Genomic DNA, 15,497 nt, shown 5'->3' with positions numbered 1-15,497 from the left:
TGATGAGATTCGGGGAGTAAATCGGAGATGGCAGGTCTTTCTTTTTTTTGTCTTGGGGCCTACACATCATATCTTCACGCAATGAGTTACCGTGACACTGAATAAAGACCACCTGGGAGGAGGGGAACCTTCTAGTACTCAAAATGAGTCACTTCTACACTGAATGTATTGTATGTATGTAATGTCTGAATGTACATTCACTCAAAAGCAAAGCTCAAAAAGCAAAGCAAGAAAATGTCACTGCTCCCAAGTTTTGATGCTTGGACAGAACTACTATCATATTCATATCTGGATTAAGAATTACAGTTTTAATAGCCTTAAAAAGATCAGCTTGCTGCGTTGCTATTCTCCAATCTCCCTCCAAAACCATGACACAGCCAGCTGACTCGCTTCAAGTTCACAGCTGGGTCATGTCCTTGAGAGTTCAACTCATTTGACTAATCTCAGCTTCCGTTGCACTCGTCTGTATCTCATTTGAATTCCGCATAGTGCGTCTCAAAGTGTTTTTGTTATTCACTTTCCCTTTATAAGTCTGGGCTTAATGATGCGTCTCTGGCAAATCGCACATGGAAAAACCTCTTTAGAGTCCATTGTTGTTTTTTCCCCTGGTTATCAGTTTGTTTTGTTTATCTAAATGCCATTGTTTTTTCCCCTTCTAATCAAATTTAGGATCATTTTATAGCCTGCATCTATGGTACGACCCAATTAACTACAGATGTTGCCCCATAATTAACAAAAGACAAGCCTATTCAAACATTTTCAAATCTAGCCGTTGTGAGCTTGTAGAACCGCTATTTCTTTTTTTTTTAAGATTTTTGTTTTGGGGCTTTTATGCCTTTATTAATAGGACAGTAGGCTGACAGGAAATGCATTGGGGAGTGACATGCAGCAAAGGGGATCGGGACTCGAACCCGCGACACACTGTCAGGCTACACTGAGCCTAGGTGCCCGCTACGCCAGCGGTCCAGGCCGAACCGCTATTTTTGATGGCTGTTTTTGATGGCGATTTTAGATTTTTTTTGTTTAGAATGACATGCACAAAATAGGGACACCTGGGTGAAAGTAGTTAAAAACATGTTGCATTCTATGCTTGTCGTGATCCTTACAGATTTCAGAACAAAGCCACTAAAATAGTATTGTTGAGTTATACTGTGGGCATCTTATAGAAACTTCTCCTCTGTAACTAATAATAGGTTGGCTGCAACAGTGCACCAAGTAGTGTTCATTATAGTGTTTGGATTCAAAATACTGAAAGTTTGTTGGGCCTTATGGTGTAGTGGTAGAATCAATGGTTTACCATCATCAAAGGCTTCTTGGTTTGGTTCTCACTGGGGGAACATACTTTTGGTTACGTTACGTGGTTAATTTGATGTCAGGTTAGGCATGATACAGTTAATTTTAGGCATGGTTTTGGTGTGGTTTTGGATACTTGACCTTGAAGTCATTATAAAATGCTTTATTATGTGTTAGGATTATAGCTTAGGAGGCACTGCGGACTCTTATAACTGTAATTGTACCATGTAATTGTATCATTTTATAAGTAAAGTAAAGTATAATACATCTATACTTAACCCTATAAGTCATTATAAAAATGCTTCATTATGTGTTATGATTATTGTTATAAAGCATTATGAGTATTTGTTAGTGCTTTCGATGAATTGAGTATTTTCGATGAATTCAATTCAATTCAATCTTTATTTCAGACCCAGGAGGATCCATATCACAAGAAAACAACACCACACAATAAAAACAGAAAATAAAATAAAATAAATAAAAATAATGCAAATAGCTCACATTGTTCAGTTGTTCAATTGAGTACAAAGGATTTAAAATCCCCTTAACAGACATTATATTGAACTGTACTTCCCTGTGCTTGTCTTTGCAAACTGTTAATGAAGTATTCAATCAATCAATTAATCAATTACAACAATAATCATACAGTGTTACAAGCAGCTTATAATGCTTTACATGCATTTATGGACATGGGCTTCATTGAAAGTGTTACCAGCTTCACCAATCACAGTATAGCAGTCAGAAGGCTCCGACAACGAGCTCTCTAATTACACTGTGAGGCCTGGGGCTCAGTGACCTCATCTCCCAGACACTCTTGCTAACTGCTGTTTCTGCCGCTGGGTTGTCCATGATCTTGTTTTAAATGCCTTTTACTGCCACTGACTGCACCTTGTTTTAAACCACCAACAACCATTACATACCCTTCTTGGAATGTTTTGTTCTCTAAAGGTTAACGTAGATATGGGGCATTTTGATTGCAAATGAATAAATCTGATGAGCAGCACTGTTCCTCAACTGCTGGCCTTGGGACTAGAAGCGGCTTTGCATCTGCTGGCAGCACGTTCCCAAGCAAAGTACAACTTAAAGACAGAAGAACATTGCGTTGTGAGTTTGGCCATGACTTTTTTGGGCTAAAACGTTTCAGACCAATGCACAACCAACTGTGAACCATAATGGTAGAGTGTCAGGAATGATTGAGGAGAGAAGAAATGACACGGCAGCAAGTTGAGAGTCACACAGTAAAATCCTCAGTGTTAAAGCTGCAAGCTGTAACTTTTATGTCCTACCCAGGATTTAAAACCCAGGTCTCCTGCACGAGACAGCATTCTACTACTCTTCCAAATCAGAATCCCCGGCTTGGCCTGTGGGGAGATGCGCTTATGAGCTTGAGGCAGTGCTACTCGTCAACCATTAGGAGTCACACCCGACACCAGGGTCTAAATTCCTCAATGGAAGAGTGGGGAGACCACCTCCAAAACCACTGCATATGCGCTAATTATATATAGTATTAACATACCTACCATACAGATTGGTTAAAATAATATTTTATTCAATAAAATAAGTTCCTTATTGCACCTTTAATTTAACTCTGAAAGGATGCAAATGTGGGTTCATTGTGTTACATTTGTAGACTCTTATAGTTAAAAGAACACTAAACAGTGCAGCCTCTTAACTCTTTACACTGTAAATGAATGGGATTAACTTCACTTTACACCTTCACAGTATGGTAAACAACCTATCCTGTCCCAGCTACAGTACATCACCTAATGTTGATGTTGTGTTTTGTAGGACTATGCTGTGTCAACAGTTCCTGTTCTGGAAGGGTTGCACCTGAAGAGCTTCTGCAGCATGGGAGGACCAGGGCTCATCGTCATTGGCTCTAGCGAACCAGCTCAGAAAGCCCTCAAGGTACAGAACGAAATCAATGTGGAGAAGATACTGTACAATTGGAACTCAATTATTAACTTTCTAGGGCACACGCCACATGGGCACAAAATGCCCACTTTAGTGTGTTAGACTCCCAGCTAAAATCTAGGAAATAATGTAGACATTGTCGTCCCTTTTTGTATGTCGAGTCTTCCAGGGTAGGGAACCAGATTTGTGCATCTGCAGTATGCTCACATGCATGCATAGTTTGTTTTGTGCATGGGGCCCCATATATAAAATGTAGCGATAGTAACTCAATCAGAGTAATTTCTTCCCCTAATTATTTTAAATAAAACATTCTCCCTTTTCTTCCAATTTAGTAATTATTTCCCATGTTTTCCCCACACTTGTGTGTGTCATTGCTAATCCCTACAGTTGGTCGTGTGGGACGGTGCAGGCTTTAGGCAAGCACGTGTCACCACACATGAAGTCACCAGCTGCTTCTTTTATTACCTGACAGAGATTCATCGGGTAGGCGTAACGCGTGGAGAGGAAGATGCTCTCCGACCTAATTCTTGTCCCTGCTGAACAGGTTCCCTGACCAACCTGTAGGAATCGCTAGTGCAGCGACAGAGATTGCTCTCCCCACCCTGCTTCCCACCCTCGAGTGCGCCACGCACCACGGAAGAATCGAACCACTAGTCTCCGTGGTGGAGGGCAGGACCTTTATCCCTGCACCACCTGATCCCTTTTTTGAGGGATCTTTTATATTGTACCACTGGCGTAGCGGTCCAGGCACCTAGGCTCAGTGTAGCCTGACAGCGAGTCCCGATCCCAACAGCCTTTGCTGAATGTCACTTGGCCCACTCCTTTGTTCTCTCTACACCAAACCTCTACGCCAAAAACTTTCGGGGATTGTTCACCTATTTTTGCCTAATATTTGCCTATTATACTAATGTTCCCAGAATAGGGACACTATGATTCTTGTGGTTATGGGATTTTCCCGTTTTGTTAGAAGATATAAAATGCGCAATACCCCACTCTTGAATTTTGAAAGCTTTTACAAGTCTTAAAAAGGCAGTTGCTAACAAGTCTAAATGAAACTACAATTACATGTAATCGCACCAAACACACAAGCCCTTATTGTGGTGACAATCAAGACATGTGACCATGGTGTAGTTCTTTCATAGCGTAACGTTTATTTTTTAATTCTGGTTATTGTAATTAAGCCTCAAAAATTATAAAATGGGTGTTCGTTTGTGAAAGTTTGTTACCCGAAACTAAACCCGTAAGTATCATGAACTTTTATTTGCCACAGAGCTTATAATCGGCAATCATCAAATATCAGTGTGTGTTAACTCATTAAGACCGGGAAAGCATCTGTCATTTTGGATTTTAACCATTATCTTATACTTTGGCTACTCAAAAATAGCAGATATACAAGCTCATAGATCTGCTATTTTTAGAAAAATCATGAAAGTTTGTGCAAATCTTTGAGAAAAGATAGAAATCTAAAATGACACAGATGCGTTCCTGGATTGAATGGGTTAAGAACAGTGTGTGGGACATCACTCATGCTGACTCAGAGCAGATTCCCCTACTGCGGTTTGATACCTGCCTCACGCACCAAGCACACCGAAACCACCTGTCACTTTGATCTCCCCCATCAACTCATATTCCTGTTAATCTAGGGATTGCCCCTGGTGCGTCAGGAATTCCTCAACCTACAAGTCAACACTATATTGTACCTAGATTAAACAGGCCAAGCTCACCTCAGTACCGCATGAAAGGACTTCTGGATCAATAAAATGTAATTAAACGACAGACCCTCGGCTAAGTACAGAGGATGTAAAAGGAGACACGATTAACACCCTGGCAGAGACAGGTTTTGCTCAGTGAGTAATACGTCTCTGCCACTCCACTCATGGAACTATCTTAAACATGTCCCATCTTCGTACAAAGTTAATGTAAGGCCATATTCTAACTTCATAGTAAATTTGTTAGAAACCCCCATTCTGTGGAGTTTACACTGCATGGTGAATTCTTAAACATGCACACGCACACGTACACGTACACGTACACATACACATGCACGCACGCACGCACGCACTTTAACATGCATGTACTGTACTATAGTTTCCCACTCACAAGCATACTTGCAGGCACACTCTGGCAAATCAATATTATTTGCCTCCTTAGTGTGATATCTCCCCCTACTGGCCCAGGCCTAAACCAGGTTTAAGATATAAGTCATTAAGTGGAACCTGCTCAACTCATCACAGAGGAAATAAGTAACAGTCTCTTTGACTAAAGCTATTTTACCATATTCACACGGTGGCTATTTAGCTCTTATGTCACACTCGGGTGGGTGGGAAACACCCCAGGTATGACGTAAAAGCAAAATGGCCACCATGTGAATATGGAAAATGTCTTCAAGCAGTTGACATTGCTACAGTAGAAGAACCAAGTTGGTGCTGTGTTAACTAATCTCTTCATTACTACAGCGCTGAAGTGCACCCTGGAAGACAAACACCTTTATAAAAAGCTAAATATGTACACCAGTTAAGTTTATATTACAGCAATGCAACGTTAACTCATTAAGATTCCAGCCTGTTAACGGTAATTAGCTGCTGGATTGAGGAGTGGTTGTTAGCAAGTCCTAATGACAGAGTCCTCGTTTAGTAATTACAGCTTACGTCACCCCTTCTTCCAGCAATTAGCTCCTGTTTTAAAGGACTTTTAATGACCCTGGATTTCTAATGTCTTAGAGGGGGTATAGTGAGATCGTATTAGTGCTCCAGTAATGAATACAAAGTGCTTGGTTTCTATCTGAATCCAACTCGTGTGGCACTAAAGCTCTCTTCTACTTGTAGCCTTGGCCAAAGCCTTTAACTTATACTAAAAGCTGCTGCTCTGAGGTAATTGAGACACCTAGTGATTGAACTTCATGAAACGGCATGTTGAGCATTCTATTAGGGTGTATGTGTAACTAATGGTCCGTTTCTGATTTCAGTGGCACACCTTATTAGCTCTGAAGAACCATGGCCATAGACAAGCAAACCCTGATGAGACACAAGAGCAGGATTACAGTACATAACATACTGTATCCTTAGTATCTTATGTTATTGTACTGACCAGATTTAATAAATTGGTAGATTGTGGTTGTGGTGTGTGCGCACACTGTATCTAGTATATGTCAGTTAGTATGTTGTCTCTAGTTTATGTTTAGGTCTCTGACGGTGGAGAGCCCGCATTGACCAGATGGATTTCATCATCCAGACGTACTCATAACAACGGTCATCCCTCTACCGCTGTCATCACCAAACTTAAGTGATGAAGTCATCCTTCCCAAATACCCTCTGTGCTAGCTTTTACTGTCAGGCGCACTGTTGCATTCCCAAATGATTTAGGGTACCAGCTGACATTTGACACCAGTGACCCAGTCCATTGAGCATCGCTGTTGTCATTTCATTATTGCCAAATCCTCAGGTTTGGGTGTGTATATCTGAGTGAGCATGTTTACATATACAGAATATTACAGATTACAGCGTTTTGTTCAGTTTAAGAGGTGTTAATGTATCTCCATGTCCTAATCACAAATATCCCTCTACATATAGTACAAATCAACATATTACTGTGAAAACAGAACCAGACTTGCATTGGTAAAGCAAAGAAAGAAATTGCCTTTGTATCCCAGCCAGCCGTGGTACTAAACATATCAAATCTATGTATCTGTGTGTGGTGCACGCATGTGCACGTATCATAGGTGTGCAGGGTATGATGTCATGTTGTCATGTTTAATATAGGCCATAACTACTAACCCTATACATTAGTTGTCCGGCATCCTGTATTTGGCACCCTTCTTTTTTCCCTCTAAACCAAATAGCAGATCTGCAATGTTTGCCTAATGTTTGCCTATTTTCGTGCGCATGCACATGCACGCGCGTCATAGGTTCCACATAGGTGCCACAGTCTCTCTGTCTGTGTGAGGGGGTTATAACAGATTAGGTCTGTTGATTACATTTGTGAGAGAGTCATTGACATTGACCATTTAGGAAAAAAACATATTATAATGGGGTTTCCCTTTAAGGTACTGTACTAGTACAGTAATAGTTCCTACAGCAACCCCTTCAACCCTTCCTTTTCCTGTAGTCATCTTCTTCCTGATTAAACACCTCAGGCTTCACGAATAAACACTCACATGTCCGCCAATAATATTCTCAAGAGAAAAAATGTGTGTCGGGGTCCAGTCACAAACATTACATCAACAGGAAGCCATATTCAGGCTCGTAACAATTTCCCCAGCTGCCTTGTATATTAGTATTTGGAAGCAGATTCGTGTACTGTTAGAGACTGCCTTATTTATTACCGTTGAATGAAAAGAGCCATTGTGAAACCATTTAAAAGCTTCAGGGGAAAGATTAGTTGTGTGAGCATCGCAAAACATTCAGAGTATGCTGATGACCATTGTGGAAAGGTATCTACTCCAGTAAATGGCTCATCATGTTGTGGCTCCGGGGGATTTAATTACCTTCCAGTAAATATTTTGTTTTTGTGACTGAAGTAAATTCTGCTGCCCAGTTCCCACTCCACGTATTAACTGGACCTCAGCCACAGTCCAGAAGGCTCTGGCTACCTTGGTCGGTAGCCAGCATGACTATTCATAACTTTCAAACTGAGAAACAGTACAGCAGACATTGTCAAATATCTCGGTGCTTCCTCTTATTTTTATTCTTTGCATTGGAGAATTGAGTCATTGTTTGAGGGAAGCCCACAGTTTCTTATCCCAATATCTTTTACAATTAGAAGCTTAATATAATGTAAACTATCTACCAGATAAATCCTGCATTGTAGTAGATCTGTGTTAATCCCAAAAAAGAATTCCCCTCAATAAGCCAGCCCTGATCAGCTTTGCGTAGTTGCGTACACAGTAAAACATTTAATAAAAAATGACTTGTTAGGGTCCATTTGTACACATCACACTCCCATGGATTAAAGTTCTCAGTCGCCAAGACTGATTTCAGTCATTTGGATTCCATGGAAGCCAGCACGTCTTCTATGGAAGCATGTTGCGCAGCAAAAATAGCCGATTGACAAGCTCTCAATGCGTCCAGCTTGTAGAAAGGCTATTTTTGGTTATTTTCATATTAGAGCATTTGAAGTGGTCAAACTAGCAATATGTTCAGAAGCATCTTCCATCATATCTTAATCGTCTCGGATATTTCATATAAAAGCAAAGGTTAAAGCCTCAATCTGTGATTTCTTCACATGGTTGGCAGTATGTAGAACAGCAGGAACAATATTACTAAAGCATCCTAATTGTACATATTGTATTCTTTGTTTAGGAATTGGCGCTAGTGTGTGTCCTTTCACACGGTTTCACAAATCGCACATTAGGACATTGTCAGTCGTGAGATTTAAACTAGCTTTAATCCATGCACTCCGGATTTGACTGTTCTGTTACGGACATATTATGAATTTAGGGATCTCTCTATCTGACTTCATGACATATAGATGTCTCTATCTGACTTTATGACATACAGTATAGACGTCTCTATCGGACTTCATGACACTCCTTGAAGCGTTCCTGCTGAAGTATTCATGTGACTGAATTTGCTTAGGTTATCTTAATTTGCTTGGATAGTTCAACCTAGATGTGTGTACAGTACATGAACAAACCTCATGCAAGGCATGGGGAAGAGAGCCAGAAATCTATGCTATGATATAGCCAAGCAATACTAAACCATGTCATCAAGTGATACACTTCTCTTGCAGTAAACTGACAGGGAACAGGAGACCAGCTCTGTTGACACTATGACATTACTGTGGGCGATTTTCCAGAGGAAATGGTTACATTTCCCGGGTCAGAATTGTACACACGCTATGAATTAATTCTGTTTGCAGGGGGGATGAAGTCCCAGATTGTTTGCCTTTTCTTTTACAGAGTAAAGAAAATGGTGCGTGTGTGCGTGCGACGGCTGCAACAACGAATCGATTAATCGATTAAAAATCGATTAATAAATTCGTTGCCAACGAATTAGATAATCGATTATTAATCGACAACGAATTGCGAGTGTTTTCCGACATTAAATGTAATGTAATATAACGTAAATGCTGCAAATCATAGGGGGAGACGAGCAGTCTGTTGCTCCTTGAGAGTTGCTCATGCGCACTTGCGCAGTAGCGACCGCAACTGACAACAAGCCGGCTTGAATAATGGCGGCGTCCATTAGTACGGTCGCTGCTGCAGCAGCGTCTTACGATCGCACCAAAAGATCTAAACACTGGGAGCGTTTCACTCTGAACAGAGAAAAGAAAAAAATGACCTGCAAACATTGCAAGGCGGACTTTGCTTGTCACGGGAGCACAAGCTCAATGAATGAGCATCTGAGGAGAAAGCATAAAGGAGTTTTGGAGACGGCTCGCAAAGCAAACACACTCGCCTCGATGTGTTTGCTTGTGGGCTTGCCTATATAAGACTCAGTTGTCGTGGCTTTTAACATTTAAGATTAACTTTCCACTGCGGAAAGCCTGGTTTCTTTTTACCGTTCAGTACTGGTCAGGATTCAGGTCCAGTCAGTCTATTTATTGCTCTATTTGCGCTATTAGAAACAATGCTAGGATCGATTCACTTAGCAGTAATAGCAGGCTGCTGATCCGGCCTGAGGCGGAAACACTACGTGCGTGTATATGTATATGTAATCACCGGATACAGTAGGCGGGCTCTAGACCGGATCCGAGCGCTGAGCAGTAAATGGAAACCAGGCTTTTGCATCAGTGTTGCCAAATCCGCTTATTATAAGCTTTTTAAAGATGTTATTGAAAATAGCAGATCTACAAGCTCACAACGTGTCGCTTGCGATGCGACACGTTGTGAACTATTTTCAAATAGCCGATGTATATACAGTAGGTTTAAGTACTAAGTATTAAGTGCTCATGTGGCCAACAATTGTCGCTTATTTTGGGCTTGTTTTCCTAGACCTGGTTGCTTGTTTCTCTCACAGAATCTAGCTGCACTGTTTCGCACGCAGCCCCATATATCTATGCGCAGCCCTGCATATTAAAGCCAAGACATCTACGATGTGTTCAGTCCAGAGAATGCACTTTCTTTAATTGAGTTAACTTTATTATTGCTGCTACATCCTTGGTTTAAAGAAAAAAAGGTACTATTTTGCTGCTACTTTAGTTTGTTTACAGGAACTGTAACACATTTTGATTTTATATCAGCACTTTGCCTACAGCAACCCACATGATTTTTTTTGGGGGGGGGGGGGGGGTTACCCGGATGACAGTAAAGTGACAATTAAAGGACTTATATACCATTTGATACCTAAAAAGACCATTACTGCAACAAAAGTAATAAAACAAACTCTATATAAAAACGTGTCAATTATTTGTGAAATAATATATATAGCTGATCACAAGCTCTATCTCAATCTATTTTGTAGATCAGCTATTTTCACAATTATCTGTGGAACCGAGTCATACTAAATGTAATGCCTCAACTCCTACAATTCCAAGTGCTTTTCAGGCTAGGGTGTTGCCTGTTAAAATATGATTATTTTGGGGGGTCCCCACTCCCCAGTTCAAATATGATTATTTTGGGGGGTCTCCAGTTCAGATATTATTTTGAGGGGTCAGCCTCAAAAGTTTGAGAACCACTGTCCTAGACTCCTAGGATACACAAGTTCAGCAGCACCTTTTGTATTTGATTGATTGAATACTGTAGTAACAGTTTTGTTATGTTGTTGATATATTACAGAGAAAATGTTATGTTTTATATAATTCAGTATCTTTTGTATTTGATAGATTGAATACTTTAATAACAGTTTTGTTATGTACTTACAGTAACAGTACAGTTGTAGTCAAGAAAGCTGTAATAAAATATTATCTTTGAAGGAAGTATTCATTATTATTGTCTTTATTGTTAGTCAGAACATGCCTATAACAACCTAAAATCTAAATTATAAGGTAATTGCTAAATAAGTGCGATAATCCGATTAATCGATTAATCGATAAGATAATCGACCGATTAATCGATTATGAAATTAATCGTTAGTTGCAGCCTTAGCGTGCGTGCGTGCAAAAGCGAGAAGATAAGGCTGAAAGTGTGTGAAGCAGTGAGGATCGGTATGAAAGGCTATTCTCTCAGCTCCTCTCTGCCAGACTGTTAATCCCCCTGTGTGTGAGAGTCACGGCTGGCGGTCACGCACAAGGACAGTGTTTTCATTTAGGACTGCTCACATAACACACCCAGACATGACCTGGGAGAGCTTCTGGTCCCTAACACTCACCCCCCCCCCCTCTCTCTCTCTCTCTCTCTCTCTCTCTGTGTGTCTCTCTCCCCCACCCCTACCCCTCTCATTCTCACATCTCTCCAGCCACCAGAACCTCTTTGGGGTCAGGTCCGGGAAATACATACAGTACATACACACACAAATATAGACAGAAATACAGAAAGAGTAATGGTAGCTACTAGAAAAAACTAATTGATTTGATTATGAGTTGTGTTCACTTTGTAAGTAATTGATGAAATGCAGTACACAATGCAGCCCTGTATTGCCAATCCACAATGCAGCTTGAATACATATATATATATATACATATGCAGCAAGTAAATCATTTATGGTGGTATCACTTTTTCTCATGGAAGCTAAGTGTCCTGGTCCTCCCCACTGCAGCAGTTGTGGACACATCATCGGCCACACAGTAAAATCACAGTCCATTTTTACACACTCGGGGTCAAATGAACAGTCAGCATTTTACTCTGCACATACTCCACTGTACACATAAACCACACAACAAAACATAGAGCAAACGGTTAACTGTTCTGTTCTATATAACCGCAGACGTCCAACATGCACTCACAAGTTCCCATGGTAATTTTAGTAATTATAGTAAATCAGTGAATACATTTCAAATGTTCTATTTTGAATGCCATTATGCCATTGCTCCTCTTACACATTTGACGTGAACTTCCATTCTGTATGATAAGCTTCGCATCACGACGCGTCGTGAACTTGTAGATCGTCTATTTCCAGCACGCGACAGCTTCATACAACAAAGTTTAAATCAGGCTTGATGCCTCTGCATTCTCAGTCTCAAACACCAGTTTTCCTCTCTGAAGCGTCTGTCTGCTGAGGTTTGAATCATAAACATTCAGACACACCTGCCTCCCCTCTCTGGTCATAACATCCTCAACTCTCTCAGTTTTTGGTCGACCTGGGCAGCTTTTCGAACCCCCCCCCCCCCCCCCCCCCCGCCCCCCCTTCAAGACCGTTAGATTACATAAATGAAATGACATCGGCTGTGAAAGAATGTCTGTCTGCTCTGCTCCTGTGTTCTCCATTAACACCCCCCCCCCACCTGGAAAGTGGTTTGGGCCAGTAAAAGAATCTGGTTATGTCTTTGCTACTGTGTGTCCCTCATAGCCCATGCCTTCTGACTGTTTTTGTTGTGTCTGTCTTCTTGTATACTTCTCTGTCACTGTGACCTGTCCAACTGACTTCACCATCTGTTATTTTTTTGTCTGTTGCTTTGTCAACATGATTGTCTACTTCTCTTTGACGTTCTATAAAGTGTCTTACTATCTGTCCGGAAATCTTTCTGTCCATCTCAAACCCAATTTACAGATTCGTTGACACAGATTTTCACCACAGAGTAAAACTGATTTTCACTCACAGAGACTTGCTCACTAAGAACAACAGATCTTCGCGCACGAGGAATAACAGATTGTCAACAACAATAAATATGAAGAATAGATGAGCCATTTGTGTCTGTGTGTTTTTTTGTTTTGGTCGTAGATCATGCAGCAGATGAGTGACCATCGTTATGACAAGCTGACCGTGCCTGATGACCATGCTGCCAACTGCATCTACATGAATCTTCCCAACAAGGGACATGTCCTGCTTCACTGCACTCCAGAAGAGTATCCTGAGAGTGCTAAGGTAACATGCACGCACGCACGCACGCACGCACGCACGCACGCACGCACGCACTGTGTTAATTTAACTCTGAGAGTGTTAAATTAACACACAGAATTTTACAGTACACACACACATTAATAGGTTGGCAGTCACCTGAAAATTGTTCCATCTGTTCACTCTTGTGGGGACAGTGGAAGAAATCCTGACAGACCAGACATAATATTCGAATGCCTGATTTATACTTGCACTGAAAATAGCTGATCTACAGGCTCACGACTTGTGACACCGATGTGCAACTGAGTAGAAATCCACTCAACATCAACACAGACAAATATACACTTACTATATCTCCTTGTGTCTCTGATACCATCACAGTAAAATCTGTGTTAATTTAGCTCCAGGATTGTAAAAATTGACATGTAATGGGCTAAGGGCCTGGTTTTCACTAAATTAGTAAAATGTTTTTGATACTGTTTTTTTTCACTTTACATCATGACACTTTTGATGTTATCGTCCACTGTAGCTAGCTGTTGTTAATGATTGTTGTATAGTCTGCTACTGTATAGAAAGGCTGAGCAGAGTCTACGTTATCTAAATGCTTAGCTGTCACTCCACATCACAACAAGTCACAACCAGCCCCATATTCTCACAGGATCAAACCCGACACCCTGCAATCTACTGTACAGAAAAACAAAATCCGCTCTGAGGCTAAAACCCCAACCACGGGCAGTTATTTTTAGAATGAAGAATTCACAAAATTATGCCCCTTTGGGTTCGGATGCACCATGGAGTCGACAGCCGGGCTCAATATTTTCCAGAAGGATTAACTGGGAAACTGAACTTGAACATCCTAAAATGATTTGTGTACCTCATGCTTCGTGCTGTGGTAAAGCACCATCTAATGGATGGGGTTCGTCTGCGTCTTCAGCCTGGGAGCCTTATTTGTATAGCATTGGATCCCATTCTGAAGAAAACAGACTAGAATGTCTCTTGGGAAACCAGTAGAATCAGGCTGCTTTGTTTTATAACCTGCTGTTTGAAAGGATGAGCTAATTTGACAACATGACAGGCTGAGCTGTGTTTGGTACACAATGTTTACACAATGTACACAAACATAGGCAAGATGGGAATTCTTGGGGTAGTTTGTGTTGTGTTATTAATACCAGTATTGACCAAAATTCTTGATACAATTATTTGGAACACAAAGAGGAATTCAAGCTTTTTAAGTCTTCATCCAGCTGTGCTTCATAGTAGAGTTCTCTAGTGTTGTTCTTTAACAGTAGGCCTACAGTACATTCTTAATTAGTCAAAAAGATTGACATGCTCAACTCACAAGACTTGCATTAATGATAAGTGTAGAGATCATTAAACATGGACAATCAAAAAAAGGGAATGTCCACACAAGTTTACTTAAAGGGCAAGACCACTTTGGTAGAAGTTTGGGTTGTGTAGTTACCTTGCCATTATGTGACTCCAATGGTGGACAAGAAATCAAAGATAATTGCTCCATTGATTAGAAATTGATGATTAAAAACATGCTCCTCATTAACTTGCATTGTACGCTGAAAAGTCACTCTTTTAGCACGTAAACGAACGCAAAGAAAGTTGATTCAGACAATATAGACTAGAGCATCTCCAAACCTAGTACTTTGTAATTGTTTGTTTTTTTAATAACATTTTTTAACTTCCTGTTGATTTAGCTATTTTTATTAGGAAGAAAATAGCAAAATGATGGTGGTGAAAAATCTAATATATGTTTTAAAGCAGCATTTTTTAACTCAAGCCTTTGCTTCTGGTGATTCTGTAAATGTCTTCTAAATCCTAACAATTCTTTGAAAAAAAGAGAAGATCTACAAGCTATGAGCTTGTAGATCTGCTATTTTTGAATAGCCAAAGAAATCTAAAATGACACAGATGCTTTCCCAGATTGAATGGGTTAAACTTCTTTTGTGAGTGCGGACTTCCCTTATTTGATTGTGCTACTGCAGCACATTGTTCCCTGGAGAGCTCTGCAGCGCAGCGTCACTGTGTTCCCCTTCCCTGAGGTGGAACAGTTTATCATCCCAATCGCTGAGGACTCCTAAGCTCCTCTCCAACTCTAAACATTGTCGCCGGCTCCAATCTCCGGCCTACATTTAGCCTCGGCGGTGAAATAGTTACATAACAGTCCCACATTTACAAAGGCTTAGAGGTCATGAGAGAGAGTCGGTGGGGTCGACTGGGGGGGGGGACTGAGGACTTCTTTGCGGTTGGCGGTGGCAACGGCTCCAGAGGACTGGGCGAGGAGATAAAGAAAGCAGGCAGACAAAAGGCCTTGTGAAATACAGCACCCCCCCATCCCCATATCCCCCCCCCCCACCCCGACCCCCACCCCACCCCCCATGGCTGGCATATAAATTTCAACCACAGTAA

At 40.9% G+C, this 15,497-nt stretch overlaps 2 protein-coding genes across 4 annotated transcripts in view; one reads left to right on the top strand and one right to left on the bottom strand.

The window, feature by feature from the left end:
• Positions 1–15,497, bottom strand: part of mpl (MPL proto-oncogene, thrombopoietin receptor) — a 186,486-nt gene that overhangs the window by 154,200 nt on the left and 16,789 nt on the right. The window lies entirely within an intron of this gene.
• Positions 1–15,497, top strand: part of ddah1 (dimethylarginine dimethylaminohydrolase 1) — an 86,572-nt gene that overhangs the window by 67,755 nt on the left and 3,320 nt on the right. For all 3 annotated transcript variants that reach the window (XM_084066679.1, XM_084066677.1, XM_084066678.1), the window contains exons 4-5: positions 3,082–3,201; positions 12,963–13,106. In XM_084066679.1, coding sequence (XP_083922805.1) covers positions 3,082–3,201; positions 12,963–13,106 — 264 coding nt within the window. The remainder of the gene's footprint in view (positions 1–3,081; positions 3,202–12,962; positions 13,107–15,497) is intronic.

This window comes from Gymnoscopelus microlampas (assembly GCF_963454915.1).
Source record: "Gymnoscopelus microlampas genome assembly, chromosome: 9".
NCBI lineage: Eukaryota > Metazoa > Chordata > Actinopteri > Myctophiformes > Myctophidae > Gymnoscopelus > Gymnoscopelus microlampas.
The sequence above is the reverse complement of the archived record's forward strand: the minus strand, read 5'-3'. Positions and strand labels throughout refer to the sequence as shown.